The sequence below is a fragment of the Oryzias latipes genome, chromosome 11 (genome assembly GCF_053564925.1).
Source record: "Oryzias latipes strain Hd-rR chromosome 11, Olatipes_Hd-rR_3.1".
Lineage (NCBI taxonomy): Eukaryota > Metazoa > Chordata > Actinopteri > Beloniformes > Adrianichthyidae > Oryzias > Oryzias latipes.
In genome coordinates, this window is record NC_136247.1 from 3,833,668 (window position 1) to 3,857,492 (window position 23,825).

At 43.0% G+C, this 23,825-nt stretch overlaps 2 protein-coding genes across 2 annotated transcripts; both read left to right on the forward strand.

Moving 5' to 3' along the window:
- The first annotated feature begins 4,246 nt into the window (after positions 1-4,246).
- Positions 4,247-7,819, forward strand: heyl (hes related family bHLH transcription factor with YRPW motif like). Its single transcript, XM_004074407.4, has 5 exons — positions 4,247-4,721; positions 6,133-6,199; positions 6,270-6,353; positions 6,724-6,805; positions 6,879-7,819. The coding sequence occupies exons 1-5, from the start codon at positions 4,471-4,473 to the stop codon at positions 7,523-7,525; spliced, it is 1,131 nt and encodes a 376-aa protein (XP_004074455.1). The 5' UTR covers positions 4,247-4,470; the 3' UTR covers positions 7,526-7,819.
- A 6,799-nt stretch (positions 7,820-14,618) lies between these two features.
- LOC101167055 (coagulation factor XI) lies at positions 14,619-20,952 on the forward strand. Its single transcript, XM_004074394.5, has 9 exons — positions 14,619-14,752; positions 14,871-15,027; positions 15,112-15,221; positions 15,298-15,460; positions 19,265-19,380; positions 19,458-19,590; positions 19,944-20,047; positions 20,166-20,325; positions 20,439-20,952. Exons 1-9 carry the CDS (start codon positions 14,692-14,694, stop codon positions 20,569-20,571), a joined length of 1,137 nt encoding a protein of 378 aa, XP_004074442.1. The 5' UTR covers positions 14,619-14,691; the 3' UTR covers positions 20,572-20,952.
- Positions 20,953-23,825: the final 2,873 nt, after the last annotated feature.

A 23,825-nucleotide genomic window follows, 5' to 3' on the forward strand; every position in this document is an offset into this window, starting at 1 on the left:
GCCAATCCAATGCTGGTCCCAGCAGCGCAGCAGCCGGTCGGCCTCTCATGATGGACTCACACCAACACCAAAAGCCAAGGACTTTTGAGGGGACTATGTCGGAAGCGCTCGCCTGCAGCCGAGCGCCACGCTGGGCTCTTTTGACCACATTTGGCTTCCAGAATGGAAAACAAACATGTCATTTGCTTCAACAGCACCTGCTGCAGGACAAACATTTCACAGCAAAGTCTGGAGAGGGCCACAGACAAAAAGACAATTAGAGAGAACAAGAGAGACCTCACCTCTGTTCTTACAGCAAGCTTTACGGAAAACGTTTTTTAAAATAAAAAAAACTTTTATTTTCAGGATCTTATTTTCTGGTTGTAGCCCTGGTCTAGAGACCCACTTCAATGAAAAGTGTGTTTGTTGGGTGTTTTTAACATTTTTGTGGCATTATTCTGATGATGGAGGACATAAATAAAGAAAATTAAACTGAAAATTCATCTCTGAGCATTTCTTTATTCCCATTGTTTTGAATGAGGAGCAGACGAAAAGATGTTTGAAAAAGAGATTATTTGTGATGTAGAAAATACACTGACGGGCCACAAGCTGCTTTTTTTTGTTTTTGCTAAATAAGACTCGATCAAAATTTAAGAAACAGTAGGAGCACTTTGAAAATAGATAAAAAAGATAATCGGAGTGGGATTTTGGATATTCTCCTCTTTGCTTTAAGGCTCAAAATGGGTTTTGTACTATTTATAAAATGGAAAATTGAAATAAGGCTACCGCAGTTACTCTTGGTAGCAGGTAGAAAAATGATTACAGGCAGATTTCTGAGCCTGCTCCAACCCACTTTGGATGATTGGTTTGGAATTTTCTTAGAATTATTCAGGATGGAAACATGGTCCCATCGATTAAGATTCCAAAAAACAAATTTGACCAAATCTGACAAAAATAGATTTTATTTATAACCACCGTAGGCGCAGATTTTATTTGATATTACTAGTACTTTTTAGCCTTGAAACTCATTTATTCTGTACAAAGACAGCATTGACAATCCCTTTGCAAACCGCATTTCCTTTGCTTTCCTCTTTGATTAATGAGTATTGTAAATCCTATTTGTGTGTTCTTTTTGAAACAATCTTGGAAGGACTGATGTTATTCAGTTTATCATTGCTAAAGATGTATAAAAAAAGATTTTGTGGATCGTTTTTATGTTATTACACATAAAACAGATGAGCTTACTCAGATAATACATATTTCAAAAAGAAAACATATTTCTACACGCATCATTTTGACCTTAAGTTTGGTTTTGAATGCTCTTCCAGAAGATTTGGAGACAATGGCATGTCACATGTCTCTCAGCATCTCGGCTGACCTTCAAGCTCATACATAAAGTAAGCACATAATGTCAAATGACATCATCTCCAAATCTTCCTGTCTCCAGATTGTAGCCAGACGAATCAAAATCTTGTGACCAAATAGTTTATTGCTGGACTAGAAAAAACTTCCTCATCATTAATTCTTGTGGAAAAAGAAAATTAATTTTCTTGAAAAGGAAATCTTCTGCTAAAGAACCAAGTACAAATCAGCTGTTTCTGTTCTTTATGATGTAGAAAACAGAAAAGGACAAACAAATTTGGTTCCGTTTTCTTCGCCTCCCAAACAATAAGATGAGAGAGAAAAGTCGCAGCTGAGTGTCGCTGCCTCTGGAGTGGTGAGTCCACATTTGTGCGTGTGTGTGAATAAGTTAATGACATTGCGTGTCCCTGAGTGTTGACGCGTACATATGTGAGCAGTGCGTGTGTGGAAGTTTAAAAAGCACAAGCTGGTTAATCTCAGTGTGGGACCAGGCCTTGTTGTGGTTTAGAGGGAGGTGGGGGGGGTGGACTTGAAGTGGCCGACCAAGACCTCCAGAAATCTCCCAGAATTCCACCGTCAAGAGCCAGAACTGTCCCCTTCATGTCGACGTCTGTCCCCCTCCCTGGAATCGTTTCCACAGCTAATCTATTTATTTATTTATTCGTTTGTCTCCTCCCTGCGTGTTTTCAGGGAGGAAGCTGCTGATGGATTTTTGAAGAAGAGGAGAAGCTGGAGGGTGGGCATGAAGAAAAAACACCAGAGAAGAATGAAGCCTGACATCATAGATGTCTCGTCTTTCAGTCGTCTTCGGTTCTCTGATGCTGAAATGAGAGCCAGATCTGGATCAAGGAATGACTGGAAATGAAAGAAGGAAAGGAAAACGGATTTAGTCTTCATCCTGACTTACACTGCACCACACGGCGAGCCCCTCACCTCCTCCCACGACTCGCTGGTGACTTTAAACACACATGTTTGAACTTAGTTACATGTTTGATGCCACACAACCCTAGAAGAGAATGAAAACTGGACTAAGAATAAACCTAAAGCAAAGACCTTCGTAAAAACGAAAGAAGTTTTCAACTTTTTATCCTTTTCTGCGGGGAAAATGTCAACTTCAACCCAAAAAAATGTACCTCAGTGTCTCAAAACCCTAATTTAATGCATTTGTGTTGAAATAACTTAAACATGAAATCTAAATGTGTGTTTAGAGGAAGATTGGAGCTAGAAGCAGCAAATTCTACACCAAAAGAGGGTTTATTTGCTCAAACACAAAGCTCTGGCACTGGAGCATTGTAGTATGTTTAAGGGAACACGCCCTTCCAGGCCGCCAGGCAGGAAGAGTCGTGCTCTGCTGGGCATTGTGTGGAGGCGGGCATGCCTCCTGGCCTCTCTCCGTCTTTTACACACACATGTACACACAGAGCTGGGTCAATCAGGCATTGCTGCAAACAACCGGCGCCGGGGTCTCTGGTTTCCATGGCAACCGGTGGCAGCAATCTTCCCACGGTGGCAGCGGAACCGGCTCCATGGGTTGCAGGGAGTTGTGGTGTGCGAGCTGCTGCAGCCGGGGGGGCCAACAGGGGCCCTATCTTGTCCGGTGAAGAGCAGAGATGTTCAGACACTCCCTGGACTGATTCCTCACTTGACCTTGCCCTCATCCCAGGGCAGACATCCACCCTCATGCACCCCCCCCCCCCCCCCCACCCAGCAGAAAATAGCTTTGCTGTTTTTCCACAGGACTCCTTAGCTTCTTATTTGTGGAAACTGTAGTCTAACCTTTCATCATTAGGAGGTTGATGAAGATTTCAACAGGAGTTTGTAATTAACAAAAAAAAAAAACCAGTTGCTTCAATCTAAAAGCAAATGAGCTTTTGGGCTTTTTTAAAACTCTTTTTTGGTTGTTTTGAGGTTTTATCTATTTTAATTTTTTTATTCTTCCTTTTTTTCACTTGTTGCCTAACCTTTTTGGCAGAGATGCTTTGAAAAGTGTGAAGCTGCTTTTTCAAACTTGCATTTGCTTGAGCACCTTTTAAAAGACACATACTTTAGGCTGTTTTTACTGCAACTTTCTCTCATTTATAATTTTTCACAGCCGGATTGCATGAAAAGCTCTACTGGCCAACACTTTCTTTGGTTGCCAAAACGACTTTCCACAACTTAACGTGATTTTTTTCTTAATTCTTACCAGAAGTTTTCTGTAGAAATTTTGTGTGTAAATAATTGTTATACATAAAAGGTCATTTTAAGCTTGAGCCTTTTGTTTTTTGTTTTAGTTTTTCAGTTTTGTTTTGGAGACTATTGTCTCCTCTATCCACCTCTACTCACCACCGCTTTTCCCGAGACTGAAACATCACATGTGACAGTTTTATAATAGGTTAATGACACATTAAAACTGCTAATAAAGTTGATTTCAAAGAATAAATCATAGAGAATCAAAAGATTTTTGTTGTCTTTTTCCAGTGATGTAGGTCACTGAGGTCAGGAGGCCACTGGCTCCTCCTCACTGATCTTCTCTCTTTCATTATCGACAGAATGGATTTTTGTACAACCGTTTCTACCTGTTCAAGACTCTGTCAATGAGTCAGAGACCCCCCCCCCCCCCTCTACGAGATGATGTTGAGGCTTTCACGGCTCATAATTCCCACAGTACTCATCCCGCTGCTCCCTGTCCTCCCGCCGCCATTGTTAAGCAAAGGAGGAATCAAAAGGAGCAGAGAGAGGAAGAATGGAGGACAGAAAGTTGGGAGAAGGGAAAGCCGATTGGAGGCTAATTGACAGAGGATGACTGAGCAAAGGGGTGGAAGGATGGAACCGAGGGGGTGTGGCGGAAGGAAAGGAGGGTGACAAACCAGGGAAGGGTAGATTAAAGGGAGGGAGGAGGGACGGGGAGAGGAGGCGGGGGAGCCCGAGCTGGCAATCCTGCCCCAACTGCCAAAGCCCTATTTTGTCATTGGGTGGCTGTGACAGAGAGACTGGGCCAAGACAGACATAACAGAGGAGTAGAGCATGATTGGATGCCACTGATGGAGTAGGAGACTGAGGCAGCCTGTGAATTTTCTTAGTTGTCATGGGGCCTTGGGGGCTGATCGAGTGGCGCCACTGACTCACACAAAACAGGACAGAAGACACATGAAGGAGAAACTGCAGCAGAAGCAAGCACCAGTGAGAAGAAGTAACCAGGGACAACTAGGCTTTTATAAGAGAGCAGGACAGAGAGGGGCAGCGCTGCAGAGAGGAACCACAAGATCCATCCATCCATCCACTCGTCTCCATCCATCACCTCCGGCTCAGCGGGGAGAAATGAAGAGACCTCATGACTACAGCTCGCCCGACTCGGACACGGACGAGTTCATCGACGTGGGACAAGAAGACAGCTACTGGTGAGCATCCGCCGAGCACACCTGCAGCTGGAGCGCAGGAAGACGGCGCTGCTGCTGCTGCTATTGCAGCAGCTGGAGGCTAAAGATAGACTTGCTCTAAACATTTCTCGCAGTGAGAAAAAGGGTGCAGCAGAAGATTAGAGTCTCAAATTCTGTGGGAAAACGGGCCGTTTTAGGCTCCCATGGCCTGATCTGGTGGGTAAAGTAAAGCTTTCATCACACTGAACCAGATTTTACTCTTTGATAACATTTCACGCACTATTAGAGGTGAGTGCAGAAACACACATTTATGAGGGGACAAAAAGTAAAACATGGAAAAATTATGGAAAACCTTTGAACATTTTGCAGAACGATATAGTGATTTCAGGAGCAGAAACAGTTTCATGTTAATTAAATCTGTTTTCTGTTTAGCTTAGCACAGATGAGCAAATAAAGGTGTAACGTTTCTTTCATAAAAACAGATTCCAGATTAAATATAATTAGAGGATAATAAGTTGCCTACAGACTTATAAAAATAATATTAATGTATTTTTTCAGAACTGTTTTTTAGTTATTAACTAGTTATTTAATGCCTTTTAAAAACCATTCATATTTCATATAATAAAAAAGATTAAGTCTTTTTTATTCCTTGATTATTGCGCGAATGTTGTGGTTTGTGATTTTAAGATCTCCAAAGTGAAACGTGTTATTTATTTGAGTGTGAAGGTCTAATAAGCAGCCAAGCAGCTCTGATGGCTGCACCGTCTGTGACAATCAAGAATTACAGCCGTCATGGATCGTCGTGCAAAAACTTGGCCCACATGTTGTTTGCATCATAAATTCCGGTCAAGCCAGCGAACGCTAAAGACAATAAATTGACTTTCTTTGTGAAGTGCAAAGAGAAGACAACGCTGCCTTTGCATGCCAGCCCCATCAAACACAGACTTAAACAAAAACAGTTGAACTGGCAGCTCTCATGTTAAAAAAGATCCAATACAAGTGCATTAAGTCTCTGGCGGCGCACTTGGGAGGAAACTCCAGGCCTCGCCGCTCTTTGAGGCCTCCTCACAAACAAATACAACCCACATTGAGTTTGCTTCGTGCTGGAGACCCGCGCCAGCGAGCGCGTCACCCCGGGGCTGTATAATCATCCGTCTAAGAGTGCTTTCTCTCAGATGGAATGGAGAACAGCATGTCATTTCCCTCACACTGATGTCCAGAAAGGCATATAACTGAAAACAATCTCTTCTTCCCCGCTCCGCTTTGTTTTTCTGCTCTCAAAAAGCAAACCAGATTGAGAGGAGTTGATGTGCCATCCGCTCTGTGTCACATTAGGGAGGGTAATAATAACAATATGGAGGGGAATCAAAGTTACCCCTCTCTGCCAGCTGTTTCCTCAGATCTTCTTCTCCCTTTTCTCCCCACAATGCAGTCCAGTCAGCGGGTCCATGTCTCCAAGCAGCGCCTCGCAGATTCTGGCCCGGAAGAAGAGAAGAGGGGTGAGCGGAGCCTCTGAGCTTTTCACTTCATTTCTTTGGGTTCGATTCTGACGTCTTTCTGGCTCTGTAGATCATCGAGAAGAGGCGCAGAGATCGGATTAACCACAGTTTGTCCGAGCTGCGGAGGCTGGTGCCCAGCGCTTTTGAGAAACAGGTAGCTGCCGCACAGAAAACTGGCCCACTCCTATGAAAACAGTGTTTTTAACATGTTCTCGTGGCATGTTGATGGACGACACATAGAAAGAAAATTGCATTTTCAATATTTCTTTATTCAAATCGTTGTAAATCAGAAGCAGACAAAAGGATTTGAAAAAGCGTATAGCAGGTGCTACAGTCGGCTCCACTCATGCTGCTCTGCAGAAACTGTGTCCTGTAGGACTACATAGGTATTTGGATTTGGGCAAAAAACACTGTAATCGTAATCAAAAGACCACTAGGAACACTTTGACAATAAATCATCGTAGATCACCTTTCAAAAGGTGTTTCATCGAATGATTAGAATGTGGTTCTGCTCCCATCATCAGGGTTCCTCCAAGCTGGAGAAGGCAGAGATTCTGCAGATGACGGTGGATCATCTCAAGCTGCTTCATGCCATTGGAGGAAAAGGTCAGTACCATCTTTGTGTGTCTCTCAAGAGCGCCGTCTGCTTTCTGACTGTTGGAACGCGGTTTTCTTGCAGGATACTTTGACACCCGAGCTCTGGCGGTCGACTATCGGACCCTTGGTTTTCGGGAGTGTGTTGGGGAAGTGGTCCGGTACCTCAGTTCACTGGAGGGCGAGTCCCCGGATCCCATCGGGGCTCGCCTCGTCTCTCACCTCTCCCACTGTGCGAGCGAGCTCGACCCTCTCCTCCTCCAATGCCCCGCTGCCTCTGCCATGCAGTTCCCCTCTTGGCCTTGGGCCGCCTTCCCCCAAATCACTCCCCCGTCTACGGCCTCCCCCTCGCCTCCCTTCCCCAGCAGTCGACGGGATCTCGCCCTACTGGGGAGCTACCCTCCACCCACTACCCTCCGCCTCGCCCCTTTGGCGGCCTGCCAACAGGTTGGGCCGACGCTTCTGCCGCCAACAGCTCTGGCCTCCATCCACAGGGTCCCTTCCCTCTCTGCGTCTCCGGGCCTGACCCAGTCCAGGCAAACCCAGTCATCTCCCCACAGCACCTCCTCAGCACTACCTCCTCCTTCCTCATCCTCTCCCGCCACCTCCTCCACTCCCCAAGTGTCTTTCCGACCCTTTGCACCCCTGGGGTCTCCCACGCCCCAGCGCAGGGGCCTGAGCAGCTCGTGTAAGCCGGGCTCAGGATGGGGGACTGAGATCGGTGCCTTCTGAGGATCCGAGTCGTCCTCCAACACAGTGACTGCCGTGTGAATGAACATCTGATGATTGTCTCTGCTCTTTGAGGGACTCTAAAAGCCATAGGAGTGACAATATCAGTTTATTACAATCAAAAAGAAGAAATGTGAAGGAGAAGGTAAAATATTTCCTGCTTAGAGTCCACGGGAGCTTTATGTACCATAAATGATTTTTGAAATGTGATCTTTTTTCTCTAAAACATCTGTCTCCATCTGTCTCCATTTCTGAAGGGTGTTTGAGCAAACCCCCATAAAGACAAAGTGCCTTTCACTCTGTTTATGTTTTTTCTGTGTTTGACTGATGGCATGAGCATAAGCAAGCATGCACTCGCAGCCATTCGAGGTACCCACAGCAAAGGAACCGTAAAAACCCAAAAATCCTGGTCTCCGCTCACCCAACCAGCCCCGACTGCCATGTGAGCTGTGGCTGCAGAGGACAAACTTGGTGGGAGATGGTGATGTTTTCGGGATGCCACGGCGAGGAAAACAGACCCGTCCCTGTGCCCTCTAATTGGCATTCCCCTTTAATTAGCTCTGCTCTCAAATCACCCCCCTGCATCCACCTCTCCTGCTGTCTCTCCGCTCATCTTTCGCTCCAGTCTTGTGGCGCACCAGCAGAAACCTCCTCCTCTGTTAGTCTGCGCCGCTGTCTCCTCAACAATGGACAGAGAGTAAAAAGAGAAAAAGATCTAAAGAGCTGTGGTTGGGTGACTGATTTGGCGTGGAGCTTCAATAACAGGGTGGGGGTTGAGGTCTGGAAGAGAGGGTGAAGTGGTGTGAATCACAGAGAGCTGGCCAGCACATGCAGAATACCCTCAGCGGTGATGAATGACGATGTCAAGCTTCTCCGACAAGACCCACCAAAGCCGGGGAGAAGCCTCTTGTTTGTGTTTACTGCCTGAGAGCTCCTTCATCTACTTCAGGATGCAACGCCTGTGGTCCAGCGTCCAAAAATGTGTGTTCTGCAAAGTGCACATTGTTTATTTGAGAGAGCATGCTCCAGCCAACATCATGTGCTTTCATTCCCTTTGTGACTGAGGCTTTCACTGTTACTCTTGTGTTGTGTTGTGTGTGTGTGAGTATGAGTGTGTAATGTGAGCATTCAAGGCTGGCGTCAGGACTGAACCGCGGTGACGGCGCGGCTCTCATGCGAGGCCGGCCGGCGGTCAGACGGACGGTATGGCGGTGGAATGCGTGCAGAGGGTGCATGCACACTTTCACACGCACGCAGTCACACACATGCAGAGCCGCACACACACACGCAAACACACCCACATGCACAAACTGGCTGGCACCCTCCTGGCCCCTGTGTGGAGGAGCCGGAGTCGCCACCACAGCTTCCAGGAAGGACGGCCGCAGTCACACTGCTCCGGGTTTCCCACGGGGGAGGGGGCGGCTGGAAAGGAGGAATGAGGAGAAAGGAAGGAGAACATCAGAGGAAGAGTCACGGGGAAAGCTGACACGCGGGCGGGCGGGCGGGCGGGGGGTTCAATCCTGAAATGAACAGCTGTGGTGAGAGGAACAGATTCAGGAAGTGACGCATTTTGTTCTTTAGCAATCAAGAAACTTCAGCAAACAGATAAAAATAGAAAAGTCACAAGCGTTTAATGAACATTTCACAGGTTTTTGGACAGCATGATGATCTGGATTCACTCTGATTACAGTTTGATACCCAGTCTGTTTTTAAGAGCTTTAAAGAACAAACTTCTCCCTTGTTTTTAAAGTGTCTATAACATGCTTCTCTTAAGCCTTTCAGGTAGGATATGATCCTATATTACCTTTGGCACACTAAAGATGATTTTTATTTTCCTGAGCTCATTTTCCTACCTAAAAGTAAGATGGCTCGATCTCTGAGGCACCCCCTGCCCATTTGATGACGTCACACTAGTCGGCCTCGACAGCGCGTCTGCGTTTCGCCTACGAAAACGAACAACATCCGAACTTTTACAGAGATGTGTACAATGTGGAACGTACAAGAACTGATCACGACTAGTTCCGCGTAGAAAGTGGGTGTGTGTTAGCCTGGGGGCGGTGCTGATTATCTACGTCACAACCTGCTCATTTTCATGGATTGGGAGGGGCTGGCGCTTTAGAAAGCAGGTTTTCAGAGGAAAACTCAGAAATGTGTGCTTTTTGTGAGGAATGAACATTAGAATACACTTTGATTTTGTATGATATAAGCCCTTTTAAAACGTCAGTTTGTCCAATTCTTCCACATTCTAACCATCTATGCTCAACAAACCAAACTCTATTGATAAGGCACTTTTTATACATTATTCAAGTGCAAACACTTTCTCGGATTTTGAAGTGAAAATCAATCTATCCATTCTCAGATCCCTTTCAGGGTCACGTGGTTGCTGGAGCAAATCCAGCTACTGTTGGGCAAAGGCAGGGTAAACCCAAGACAGGTCACCAGTCAGTTGCAGAGTAACACAATCACACTCACAGTAACACCTAGGGACAATTTAGACTCAATTATCCCATTAAGCAGTGGCGTGCAGTAAGGTTCCCTGCTGGTGAAGCTCTGACCCCATCAGTCAGAGTTAGAAACATATGACCACTTCAGATTAATTCATTCAACATTTGATTGGCAACAGTTAAAGTGTGTTGTTTAAAATTTCATTTCAACCTTTTTCGTTGCTCCTTCAGAAGAAGCACACGGATAACCTGTTTGTTGAACTTTTCCTTTTCTTTCTTCAGTTTTAAAAGTCTCTCTGTCTCAATGGAAATCACTGCAAGAGACGTTTCTCCATAAATTCCTGAGTTTAGACACCTATTCCTCCATTTAGAAAATGATGCTAAACAATATTAAAGAAGCACTTAATGGCTGCACTTGACTTATTCTTTAGCCAGGATGTCACATTCTCTGGGCCCACCAGCGCCCTCTGCCTTGAGACAGGCTGCCTGTGAGACGCATCTAGTGCATTTCTAATGCACAATTTTAGGGGATAAAAAAGACTAAATGAGTCACAAACTGACATCAACGTGAATTAATTAAAAATGTTGTTTTTATGACAATAGAAATATTGAAACAGTAAAAAGCATGTGTCAGCTGCAGTTCAGTCAGTGCATGTGAAGCACAGCCTGGGACGAGCCAGACACGAGCTGTTCAGAGCTGTTCAGAACCCCTTTATAAGAAGTATATTCTACGCCGCCCAGATTGTGCGTCACCGGGGCTCTACTTGGGTTGGGGCTCGCAGTCGAGTGCCCGGTGACTGGAGCTCTCTCCCTCCCCCAGTTAGGTTCAATTTCATGGAATGACTCTCCTGTGGGCCCCACCACCTATAGGAAAGCTCAGAAGGGGCTGGTGCAATGTGGTTTGGCAGCAGTCAAAGGTGTGCCCTCAGTGGCCCAAACCTCAGTCATGGAACTTGGCTTGTGGAACATGAAAAGCCACCTCTCTGGGAGGGACGTAGTCTGAGGTTGTGCAGGAGGAGAGGTACTGGCTAGATACAATTCGGCTCACCTTCACGAACAACCTGGGCTCTGTAACTCTGTCCCTAAAGAGACGTTGGACTCCCTACCATTCTGGAGTTGCGCACGGTGAGAGGTGGCAGGTCGGGCTGGGTTACTCGTTAGACCCAAACTGCTTGGCACTGGAGTTTACCCCGGTAGACAAGTGGATCATGTCCCCTTGCCTTGAGGGTGGGAGACAGGTCTCTAACTGGACTGTGGTTTCAGCCTACGGGTTAAACAGCAGTTTGGAGTACTCAGCCTTCTTGGTGTCTCCCTAAGGGGTACTGGAAAGAGGGACTCCATTGTCCTCCTTGGGGACCTCTGTGCCCACCTGGGCAACGACAGCAGTTCCTGGAGGGGCATGATTGGTGGGAATGGCCTCTGTGATCTCGGTGTTTTTGTTGTTGGACCTCTGTGCTCATTGTTTGTCCATAACAAACACCAGGTTCGAGCACAACGGGTGTCCATCAATACACTTGTCACAAGAAAACACTAGGTAAGAAATTGATGATCAACTTTGTAGTTGTTTAAGGTGACCTTTGGCCGTGTGTCTTGGTCACTTGGGCAAAGAGAGGGCCAGAGGTACCTCGTGGTGAGTTGGATTCAATGGCAGGGAAGCAGCCCGGAAAGACGAGGCAGACTTAAATGTTCCTTGAGGGTCTGCTGGAAACATCTTGCTGAGCCCTCCGTCAAGGAGGTCTTTAACTCCAAAATCCAGGAGAGCTTCAAGCAGGTATAGAGGGAGGTTGGTGACATTGAGTCAGAGTGAACCAGGTTTTCCACCTCTATTGTCTCTGCTGCTGTTCGGGCTGTGGTCCCAGGGTCTCTGGTGCCTGTCGTGGCAGCAATCCCTGAACCCAGCGGTGGACACCGGAAGTAAAGGATGCGGTCAAGCTGAAGAAAGTCCTACCAAACCTGTCTTGCTGGTGGCACTCCAGAGGCAGAAGACAGGTGCTGGCCATCTAAGCAAGCTCAGGCACGGGCTGTTGTGGAGGAAAAACCTTGATCCTAGGAGGAGTTTGTTGAGCCGCTGCTCCTCCACATCCAGAGGAGCCAGTTGAGGTGGCTCGGGCATCTGGTCTAGAAGCCTCTTGGAGGCCTTCCTGGGGAGGTGTTCTGGGCATGTCCCACTGGGCAGAGGCCCCGGGGAAGACCCAGGACACACTAGAGAGAGACTGTCTCTCAGCTGGTCTGGAAATGCCTCAGGGTCCCCCCAGAGGAGCAGGAGGAAGTGGCCGGGGAGAGGGAGGTCTGGGCATCTTTGCTTAGACTGCTGCCCCGCGACCTGATGAGAAGAAGAAGATGGATGGCTTTTTATTTTTTAAAATAGTGCATTGATTTTAATTTAATTTATTTATTTTGTAGGCTATATTTTCCTTCCCTGACTGTATATCACTGCCATGAAGCTTGTTTTTGGAATGTGGAGGAACCTCACACGTGCACAAGGAGAACATGCAAACTCCACATAGAAAGAACCCAGCTGGGACTTCGTTACAAGGATCCAAACAGAAGAAACCTAAGCAGAAACTGTTGGAACACAAGAAACAGTGACCTCTGTTGTCATAACTGCAGAAGTGCAGTGAATGCAGTAAAAGGCTGTAACCCTTGTGCTATCCTAGGCACTTTACCATTGGGACTAGACAGTGCTCTGAACCTTTTTTCTTAAATGATTTGTGATCTTCACTGGTTTCCATGGTTTCATTACATAAAATCTTTCCACCTTTATCCACCTTTCTCATGGTAGGGAGAACACGTCAATGCAAGGGTGGGGGGGGGGGGGTCATAGGATAGAACAAGGGTTAAAGAAATGTATTTAAAAAACAACAACATCTCTGGCAAATTTAAATGTGTTTGTTTAAAACAGGTTTAATAATAAATTATATGAATATTTATTGCTGAAAAAAATGTTTGCAATATGAATGTTTACTTACATAAAAACATTCTACAAAACAAATGTTTTAAGAAATCTCCAGGAAACTCCAGACTCCATTCAACCCTCCTGGTTTCCATCCTGTGGAGATCCGACTTTGTAGGAATGTTCAAGCTCTTGTACGCAGAGCTGCAGGTTTTTTCACGTCTGTTTATTCAATGAGCAGATTTTTCCTGGCCCAGACTTTCTTTTGTCAGCTCACTTATTCATTTGTAATTAAAGGAATGAAAAACCCTTCACTTTATTTCAACTATTTGAACGACCTCATCTCTTTAAAGTTTTTAGTCTTGCCTGGAGTATTTTCTTATTTTATTTGGATTTTACTTTTATTCTTTTGGTTCTCTGAAGGTTTTTGGTTTGATCAAGTAAAAAATTATTAACGTTTCATTTTATTTTTGCATTGTTTTCCTCTATATTATTGTTTTAATTGTGTTTTCAAAATTTCCACCCACTGTTTTTCAAATACCATTATCATTTATTTGTGCAGCAGAAATACTGAAACATTGAATTCAATTATTTTGTGCTGAATTCCAAGCTGTTCACTTGAACTTGTATTCAGATTTTTTATTTTAGTTTTTATAAACAAATGTACAGTTTGTTTTTTTAATTAAACATTTTGTATTCATTTCTGTACTCCAGTTCGAAATTTAAGCATCTGTGCACTTTAAGCTCTTTGCATTAAGTCCTCAAGCGACTATTTCCTTTAGAAACAGCTCATCTTTTCTGCCACTTCACTTCCTTTTTGCACTGATAACGTCTTGTCACATCTGACATCATTTAATGCCGTACAGGAGAGTTGAAATGAGCTCTGAAAAATGCATTTTTGCACAATTAGTATTTTTTAGGGTTCAATCATTACAAGTCTTAGTGAGGGTGAGCAGTTAGCCCACAAGGGATGTCCAAACTTTTAGCAAATAGGGTCCAGATTTGGTGAGGTGAAAATGTTTGAGGGCCAACCAAACAGCTAGCATATCTTGAAAATAGCATTAAATCCAAACTAAATAATGCATTTTCTTTGCAATGGCATAATTTTCATTTTTGCACATAGAATTGAAAAACATCTAGTTTTTTTCAGGAATATCATTAAGTAAATAAGTATAAAGAATACAAATGTTTGCGAACCAACTGTCCTAGTTGTTATTTGTGTTTGATGGCAGTTAAACATTTGCTTTGCTGTCCTAATGATAACGTAACACAGTTACATAGAGGCAATGATCAACTGAGTGTCACAAAAACTATACAAATATAAAACGAATTTACCATCATCATTCTAACTTCAAGCAGAAAGAAAGGGAAAAGCAAACAAAGAGCACAATAAAAACTTTATAACAACACAAACTGATGGAGACAGCAGGGCTGCATGTTATGCAGTTTTAGATTGTCCCTGCACAGAAAAACTCTGGCCTTAATGCCAAAGAGGACAAATGTATCGACTTTCCTTTCAATATTGACTCTAACCCGACCTGACAAAGGTTCTGATAAAATGTTCTGACAGGTGAAAAAAGGGTAGAAATGAAAAGGCCCCAATTGAAAGAACATGTGTAATATTGACTGTATGATATTGCAGAATTCCCTTCATCGATGATGAACATTATTTTCTGGTTTGTTTGCTTCGCTGCATGTTTGACCCCAGAGAAGAGGTAATCGACCTTGTCATTGACAAACTGTGCAAACAGAATTGCGAAAGTGCAGAGAGAGCATTTTAACCGCTGTCTGCTCCAGGAGCTGCACAGTTCCTGCAGAACAGGCTTCACAGGATGATCGGGGGCCTGCTTTGCGTGAGCCTGCTGTGCCTCAGCAGCTTTGCAATTACTGAAGGTACTGCCACCTCTCTAAGCTGACAAGTATCACACCTTGAAGTGGTTGTCTGTTTAGCTCCTATTTTAAGAATACCAGATCCTTTTTTGTTTTATTAAAAGTGTTTTTGTTTCCTCAGGGTGCAACAGGCAGCTTTTGCAGAATGTGGACTTTCCAGGATCTGACATAAAAACCTTCTATTCTCCTGACGTGGAGCACTGTCAGCTGCTGTGCACCCAGCAGCCCTCCTGTCACTTCTTCACCTTCCACCAAGCCAATTGGACCAAAGATGACAGGTACCGCAGGACCCAACACATTCATTCACTTTGACCAAAGAACCTCACAGACAGAAAGACGTCTGATGCAATTGTTCTCCTCAGGACCTTCAAGTGCTTTCTCAAGTCTGCCTCCTCTGGACAACCTAATTCTCAAACTCCACTTCAGGGCGTCACCTCGGGCTTTTCCCTCAAATCCTGCAATCCAAGCCCACGTAAGTCCACAAGCACACATTGGACAGGAGCAGCTGTGAAACTATGATCCTCATCTGTAATGGTCTTCATTCCCAGAACCGTGTCTGTCTCAGGTCTACGAGAACGTAGACTTCGTGGGGGCAGACTACACCTCCTTCTTCACAGCCGACCATGAGGACTGTCAGAAAGCTTGCACTCAGGATCCTTCATGTCAGTTTTTCACGTATGTCAAACAAGATCCCAAACAGAAGAACGTGAGGTAAAGTTCTTTACATCTTAAATCTACTGTCCAGTTTTCAAAATGTCACCTTAAACACGTATTTACAAACTTTGATGTTACAAATTGTTTCTCAAATCCTTGCCAATGAAAACCAGAAATGTCACTTTGAGTTCATTTATTCAAGTTCATTTGTGCAGTTACAAGAAGTAAACCCACGGCTTCCCATGATTTTAACTCTCATCTCAAAATTCCTGCTAAATCTCAAGTGACCCTTTAACCCTTAAACTCCAGTCCTGAATCTTGTCCATAGGCCGTGTCACACAGCCACTACAAACATTTTGCGCATTTTACACGTATGAACTTTCAGTCTTTCGTAATACGTGATAATTCATGTGCTTCTTGCATTCATCATTCGTCGATGTGCTCAGATGTTTGTCAAGGGTGTTGGCTGATGGTCTTTTCGTGAATTCGGCTTTGAGCTGCTCAAAATTTTTGGTTAGTTAAGAAATACATGGTTTACGGTTATTTTATGGAGTTTATACAGAAGGAATACATAAATCTCAACCGTGTAGGACTTTTGTGAGATGCATATGCATATTTGTGGCTTTACACGACCGTTCCATGCACATCACCAATGTGTCAGGTTTGAGGCTTTGATGAGCATGAAGAACCCAAACTGCAGAGATGGGAGGTACACGGTTCCAAGTCAAGAAGTTTATTAACTAACAGAAAGCGCTGCCAAGCAGGGAAGCAAAACAAAACTGACTGTGGGCTAACCAGGTAAAACAGGCAAACAGGGCAGAAGACGGTATGGACCAGCACCAGAGGAAGGCAGAGACAAGACTTGAATACGAACAAAACTGGCAAGACAAAGGTGTAAACAATGAGGGGAGATAGGACCAGGGAAGTAAAACTCAAAATCATGACAAGCAGGAAACCTTCAAAATAAAACAGGAAGCAGAACTCAAACAAACAACAAAAAGTTATCAATGTGTCTTCCTTTTTCATTGTTTTCTCCTATAGAACCATCCTGCCTTTTTTCAATCTCATTGGATACACACAAAAAAGGAGGACAATCATTTTATGTTCTAGAAAGCATTAAGATACACAACAGGTCAAGATTTAATTTATAAACAAATTTTTTATTTTTTATATTTTATTATTTAATGCCCTAAAGTTTAATCTAAGCCTGAGTTAAGTCATCTTGGTGTTAAAATTGCATTCTATTAAAAAGGAAATCTGTAATTTTGTCTTAAATGAATCTTCACAAATCAGCAACAACGTTGTTTTCATCTGTACAATATCTGCAAAGATTTTTAAACAGTCCCCTATACTTAAGCATACCTAATAAAAATAATTTCAGGTGTACTACTTTTAGCTACAGGTATACACTTACCAACCACTTTAATAAGTCCACCTTGCCAGTACCGCATTGGACCCTCTTTTGCCTTCAGAACTGCCTCAATCCTTGGTGGCATAGAATCAACAAGGTTCTGGAAACATTTCTCAGAGTTTGGTCCATATTGCCATGACAGCATCACACAGTTTCTGCAGATTTGTAGGCTGTACATCCATGATGCCGATCTCCTGTTTGACCACATTCCAAAGGTTCTTTATTGGGTTGGAATCTGGTGACTGTGGAGGCCATTTGAGTCCAGTGTGGCAAGAAAATATCCCCCACACCATTACACTCCCACCTCCAGCCTGAACCGTTGATACAAGGCCAGATGGCGCCATGCTATCATGTTGTTGATGCCACATTCTGACCCTACCATCTGAATGTGGCAACAGAAATGGAGACTCATCAGACCAGAAAACGTTTTTCCATCTTCTATTGTCTAGTTTTGGTGATTCTGTGTGAATTGTAGCCTCAGTTTCTGTTCTTAGCTGACAGGAGTGACACCTGGTGTGGTCTCCTGCTGCTGTAACACGTCTGCCTCAAGGTTGGACGTGTTGTGTATTCAGAGATGCTCTTCTTGGTTGGAACCAGTGGTTATATGAGTTCCTGTTGTCTTTCTATCAGCTGGAATCAGTCTGGTCATTCTCCTCTGACCTCTGGCATCAACAAGGCATTTTCATTCACAGAAATGCTGCTCACTGGATGTTTTCTCTTTTTTGGACCATTCTCTGTAAACCCTAGAGATGGTTGTGGGTGAAAATCCCAGTAGATCAGCAGTTTCTGAAAATCCTCAGACCAGCCCGTCTGGCAACAACAGCCATGTCACGTTCAAAATTACTTCAATCCCCTTTCTTCTCCATTCTGATGCTTGCTTTGAACTGCAGCAGATCGTCTTGACTATGTGCACATGGGTAAATCCATTGAATTGCTGCAATGTGATTGGCTGATTAGAAATTTGCGCTAACAAGCAGTTTGACATGTGTGCCTAATGAAGTGGCCAGTGAGTGTAGATGCTCCAAACAAACAAAATCCTGAACTTGATGCAGGGTTGCGCCAATGGACGATGTCATCGCCCATCGTGATGGCTGACTTACATCACGATGGAGAGACACCATCGTGATGCCACGCCCCCGCCCCGCTGCGAGTCGACAATGATAACTCAGAAATTTACGAGAAAAAAATCTAGTAAATTTACGAGATTTTAAGTCGTAAATTTACGATTTATTAATCGCATAAATTTACGAGATAATAGTCATAGATTAACGAGGAAAAAACACCAAAGTTTTCCGTTTGTCGAAGCCTAGATTGAAGATGAAATGTGTGGAGCCTTTTGGAAACCTTTATTTCCGGATAGGTTTAAAAAACAAAGAGATACTGAAACTTTTGGCGAATCAAAATCTGATTATTATTAATGGAACCTCTGTGTTGGTAAAGTGGAGTTTCATATGTAAAATAAGGAGCTCAGAGACACGTTTGGGCGTAGAGGACAGCTGCAGCCTTAAATTTCCTTTTCATTCACACATTGTCACATTACGTCATGAACTTGTCATCCGAACACCAATGTGGAAGTAAACAGTGTTACATACGCCCCCTCCACCAGATGAAACGTCCCGTTTCAACATAAAACAATAAAGAGGAATGAAAATACTCTGTAATATTAGCATTAGAACGTTGAAAATGCCAAAAAGTGCTCCTGCTCAGACGGAAGCGTCACAGAAACGTAGAGATCTGGTCTTTGGTGAAGGAAGAAAGGATTGAAGTGGACAGCTGCAGGGACACCGATTTCTTCATCAAGGGGCTGCAGAGATCCTGCGAAACACCCATGAATAAATAAAACATAAATAAAACATTAATAAATTGTAAATCAAACAAATGAACTTCCAAACATTTGGAATGTTATCAATAACCTGTTATCAAGGTTATCAATAACCTTACCTGTTCCATTGAGTTTAGTCGGTCTGCTCTGCTGCGCGGCGTTCACTTGCTGCTGTACTGTATGCTCACTTCAACTTTAATCTCGTAAATTTACAAGTCTTTTTCTCGTAAATTTACGACTTAAAAACTCGTAATTTTACTTTTTTTGGTGTCCCTAAATAATAATTATATAATAATGAAAACTTTGAACCCCTCCCCGATGATATCCCTGTCCATCCCAATGTTTTACTGTAGACATCGTCAACTGCCAATTGAGGGGCATCGCCCAACCCTAACAATGCTTATTTTTAATAATTCTTCTCTACTGGCCCTTGGTATTCTACGCACCAACAATACCTGTTGTAATTGTTCGTTTTTAATTAGTCTTCTAACAAAACATTTGTGCTTGTAACTGTTGTAATTTATCCATAAAATTCACCAACTCTGAGGAATACTTACAACCACTGTCCCAGCTGCAGACTGATCCTCAGAGGTTTTTTGTCCATTAATTGTATCTTTTGCTGTTTTAGGTACAAATGTTTTCTCAAATATAGCTGGAATATACCAAGGACTTCCTCTGTGGAGAAAAAGGTCGGCGTGGTGTCTGGATTTTCCCAGACACCTACCGGTAATCCCTCTCAGACAGGTAGTCTACCCAGAGAAAGTCCTGGATTCGTGTCAATTTTGTTTGATTATTAATAGAAGTTTGTTTGTCTGAAACAGCCTGTCAGAACAAATTCCTTCCAAACACTGACATCCCAGGAAGTGACTTCCAGACGCTGAAGGCGGCCTCAGCTGAACACTGTCAGGCCCTGTGCTCTGCTCATCCACAATGCACTTACTTCACCTTTGGCAGGTAAAGTCGTTGAACTGAGTATTACAATTTTCAATGATCTATTTTTGAATTATTTATTTTTATTTGTACACATGTGATTAATTATGACTTTGTAATAATATTGTTAAAACTATATGTTTTAAATGTAAAACATTTCTTATTTAATACTATTTTTTTCGTTTTAATGCGTTTTGATTAGATATGTAAAAAACACTTTAATCTCAGGGGGGAATTCAGAAATTGTTGAAAACTGAAAAAAGGTTTGAAATATAAAACCTGTTCTTGTTTCCTGAGTTCAAAATTGTTCTAACACGGTTAAAAATGTGTATGTTTGTCGATGACACATCTTTAATATTTTTCATCTTTTTTTGCAGTCTTGACTTTAAATGTCATTTAAAGAACAACAAACATCACTTGGAGACTAAAGCTAAAGAGGGAGCCACATCGGGGATGCCTGCACGCTTCTGCCAGTTTACCAGTATGAACCAGTTCAAAGAGGAAATGTTTTGGTGCAGCAGATTTCACTTTCATGAGAAACTCTGCTTTGAAGCTGATCTGATGAAATCAATAACCAAACTGCTTGTTTCTGCAAACAGACTGGCTCAGGACGGCTTATGAGGGAATAGATTTTCCTGGTTCAGAGATCCGTTTCGAGCTGAAGGATAATGCAGACCAGTGTCAGAGGCTGTGCTCTGGAGACCCCACCTGTCAGTTCTACACCTACGTCAAGGACAACTCCCCTGAATCTGCAGCTCGGTATTTACTCCGCAGCATAAGCAAATTCATTCAAAATATTGTTCCAAAATATTTAAGTGAAACAAAAGTTTCTGCTTTATTCAACATAGATTCCTTTTTTTTTTTTTTTACAGACGCCGATGCTACTTGAAGGGTGTCATCACCATGCCTGCTCCTCCCAAGGTGGTCAAGGTGACCAATGTGGTGTCTGGCTTCTCCACGAGGAACTGTGCAGCTACAGGCCCAAACAGGGTTTCCTGTGTTTAAATTGCAATGAATGAAATCACAGGGCTGTATGGTAGCACGCGGTTAGCGCTTTCACCTCACAGAAAGATTGTTCTGGTTCAAATCCTCCCAACAGTACCTGAAATAGGCTCCAGCAGCCCTGTGACCCTGAAAAGGATTCAAGAAATGGATGGAGAAAAAGATAGATGGATGAAATCACAGACCTCTGTGGGTTATAATCATGTTTGTAAGAGTTTAGTCTGTCTGAACCTGGGTCATGGAGTCAGGAGAGGGAAGTGCCTTACCTGATATCATAATATGTAAATTACTGATACAATAAACGAGTCAACTAATCTAGGCTATAAATGCCGGTTTTTTGTATGATTCTAATTGTTTGGATTGTTATTAAACTCAAAAGGTTTTTTTAGTGTGTATTTCCTGTTTAATTACAGCGCAGGCTTTGAAACGAGGAGGCACCAAGTCTGCCTCACGGCAGATTGCGTAATCCCATGCAAAGTGGGCCAATTGCACGTGTTTAGTTTACCTGGGGTATGCTAATAATGTAATGCATTATTTAAAAGATTCTATGCATTCTCAACATTTGTATTACATTTTCCAATTTCCAATTTAACCCTTGTGCTATCTTAGATGACCCCCCCCCCCTTCCATTGACGTGTTCTTCCTACCATGACAAAGGTGGATAAAGGTGGAAAGATTTCATGTAATCCATGGACACCAGTGAAGATCACAAATCATTGAAGAAAAAAGGTTCAGCGCACTGTCTAGTGGGTCTAGATGACCCAACTCCCAATGTTAAAGTGCCTAGGATAGCACAAGGGTTAATTTGTAATATTTTTTTATGTCTGTCTGCAATTTTTTGTTAGGATCTAAAAAAAGCTGTACAGAAAAGACACAGTCAGGCAGTAGCGCTGCCTCACCAAAGAGGGAACTTTTGAGCTGGTGTTTGTTTTTCAGGGGTTGATAAAGTCCCACTCTGATCATTTTTTGATCTATCTTCAAAGCGTTTTCAGTGGTTTTTCAATTGTGATGATGCCGTTTTTAGCCAAAATCAAAAGCCTGTGTCGTTTTCTAGGACATAGCTTCTGCAGAACAGCATTTTCCATCATTTCTTTGTTGACAGTCTCTCCTGCCAGCTTACAGCTCCTCACAACTCCAACCTAACATTAGTGGTGCAAAGAAAAAATGTTGAGCAAAATCATAGCTATCCATCTGCAGAGTTTAGATCCAGATTCCAACTCAGACGAGGAAAACAAAGACATTCATGGATCTATTTGTCTGACAGTGGATGCATCAGAATGGAGCAGAGCAGGAAGACTTTGGCTCCACCCATTTCAGTTGCTCCATCTCAAAAGAGCTTTTTCTGACAGCATTTGAGAAAGTAAGACACAAAGAAAGAAATATTCAGAAATTCAGTTGTCATGTTTAATTCTTTTACACATTTGTCCTCCATCATGAGAAAAATGCCACAAGAGAATAAAGCAGAAAAAAAACTGTTTAATTGTTTGAGTCTTTCATAAAGTTTGTTTTTTAACTCTGACTAACAACAAAAACAGCAGATATAATATCATTAAGTTGGACTTTAAATGTGAAGTAATATATAATAGATGAACAAGGCCAGAGGAATTAAGCTTCAATAATCCAAAAAAGTTTCAAACTATTTCTGAAGCTGAAAGAAGAGATAGTGAGGACTTTTAGACTAGAGTCAATAAGATTTTTTTCTCCAGAAGAAAAGGCGTATGTATTTAATTTACAAGTAAAGGTTAGACCTGTGTGTGAGTGTGTGTGTGTGTGTGTGTGTGTGTGTGTGTGTGTGGTTTGTGTGTGTGTGTGTGTGTGTGTGTGTAAGTGGGTGGCTGTGCGTTTTGTGGGTAGGTGTGTGTTTTAGTAGGTATGTGTTGATGTGTGTGTATCTTTGTGTTTTTACATTGTCTGATTGTGCGTGTGTGTGTTATGCAAAGATGTGTTTGTGTGAAGTCTGTGTGTGATTCTTTACCCTAAAAATGGATTTTAGGTAAAAACACTAAGTCACCCCCTCCAACAACCCCTCCCCCCTCAACAATCCCTTTCAGTACGTGTCACACCATCAGTGAGGTAATTGATTCATCAAAGTAAAATGGATCTATGATGTCATCATCTGTGATGACGTCCTTGTTAAAAGTTGATGTAGTAAACTCAAAACCTCAGATTCAGATCCATTTTTGCACACAGGTTTCAACTGTTACAAAGAGCCAAGTACCAAGTCCTCCTTTTAAGAAGTGCCTTTGGTTACAAAGAGCCTTCGTTGTCTAACTGTGATCAGAAGCCTCAATAAATTGTATCATGGAACCACTGACACATCGAAAAACCCTAAAGAATATCTAACCTAGCAATTGTGCATCTTTTGTGGAGAACAAGTCCACTTCTGAGTTTGTGTTTCAATCTTCTTGTCCTAAAGAACAAGACACTTTTGTGGACTGGAATGACTTAAACAAAGATTACTCTTCCCTTTCCGATGATGGTGAGAAATTTCCCGAGAGGCCAGAAACTCCACAACCAAAAAGACAGCAGGATCAGGAAAAACCCAAGTCCAAAATCTGCCCACAGAATCAAACTTCAGGTTTAAAACCTTTAAGTTTTGCTCCAACCGTCTCCTTTCGCCCAGCTGCACACTTTCCTGTGAAGCCAGTTTCTGTCCGTAAATCAACTCAGCCTGAGGGAATCAAACCTTTGAGAAAGGGAAATCAAGTGCAACTGCTTTGGATAAGCCGACTTCAACCTCTGACTTAACCTCAGTGGCCAACACAGAAGCACTACAAGTAGAGAACACTGCTCTTAGATGTGAAGTAGAGCGTCTGAAGGAGCTTCTCCATCAGAAAGATCAGAAGCTGGCGGATGCTGCTCTGAAAGCTGATCACTTTGAAGAACAGATGAGCCACGAAAAATATCTTGTGAAACTGTTTTGAGCCACCTAACCTAACAGGAAGAAAGGTCCTCTTTCTTACAAGAAATCACTCAGGTGAAGACAGCTTAGAAGGACAAGGAGACCACGGTGACCAATTCTGAAAAGGTCTCCAAGAAAAAAATTCATCCAACTACACGATCAGATGAAAGACCTAAAAATGCAGCAAAAGCAGGAACATTTGGACCTCACCAGCAAACTAGAAATGGAGAAAAAGCATCTTCTAAATGACCATCAGCGGCCATTAACACAAGCACAGAATCAGCTGGCTAAAGAAAGAATAAGAATGGCAGAATAAAAACACCTCCCTCATACAAGAAATGGCTGAAATTATGAG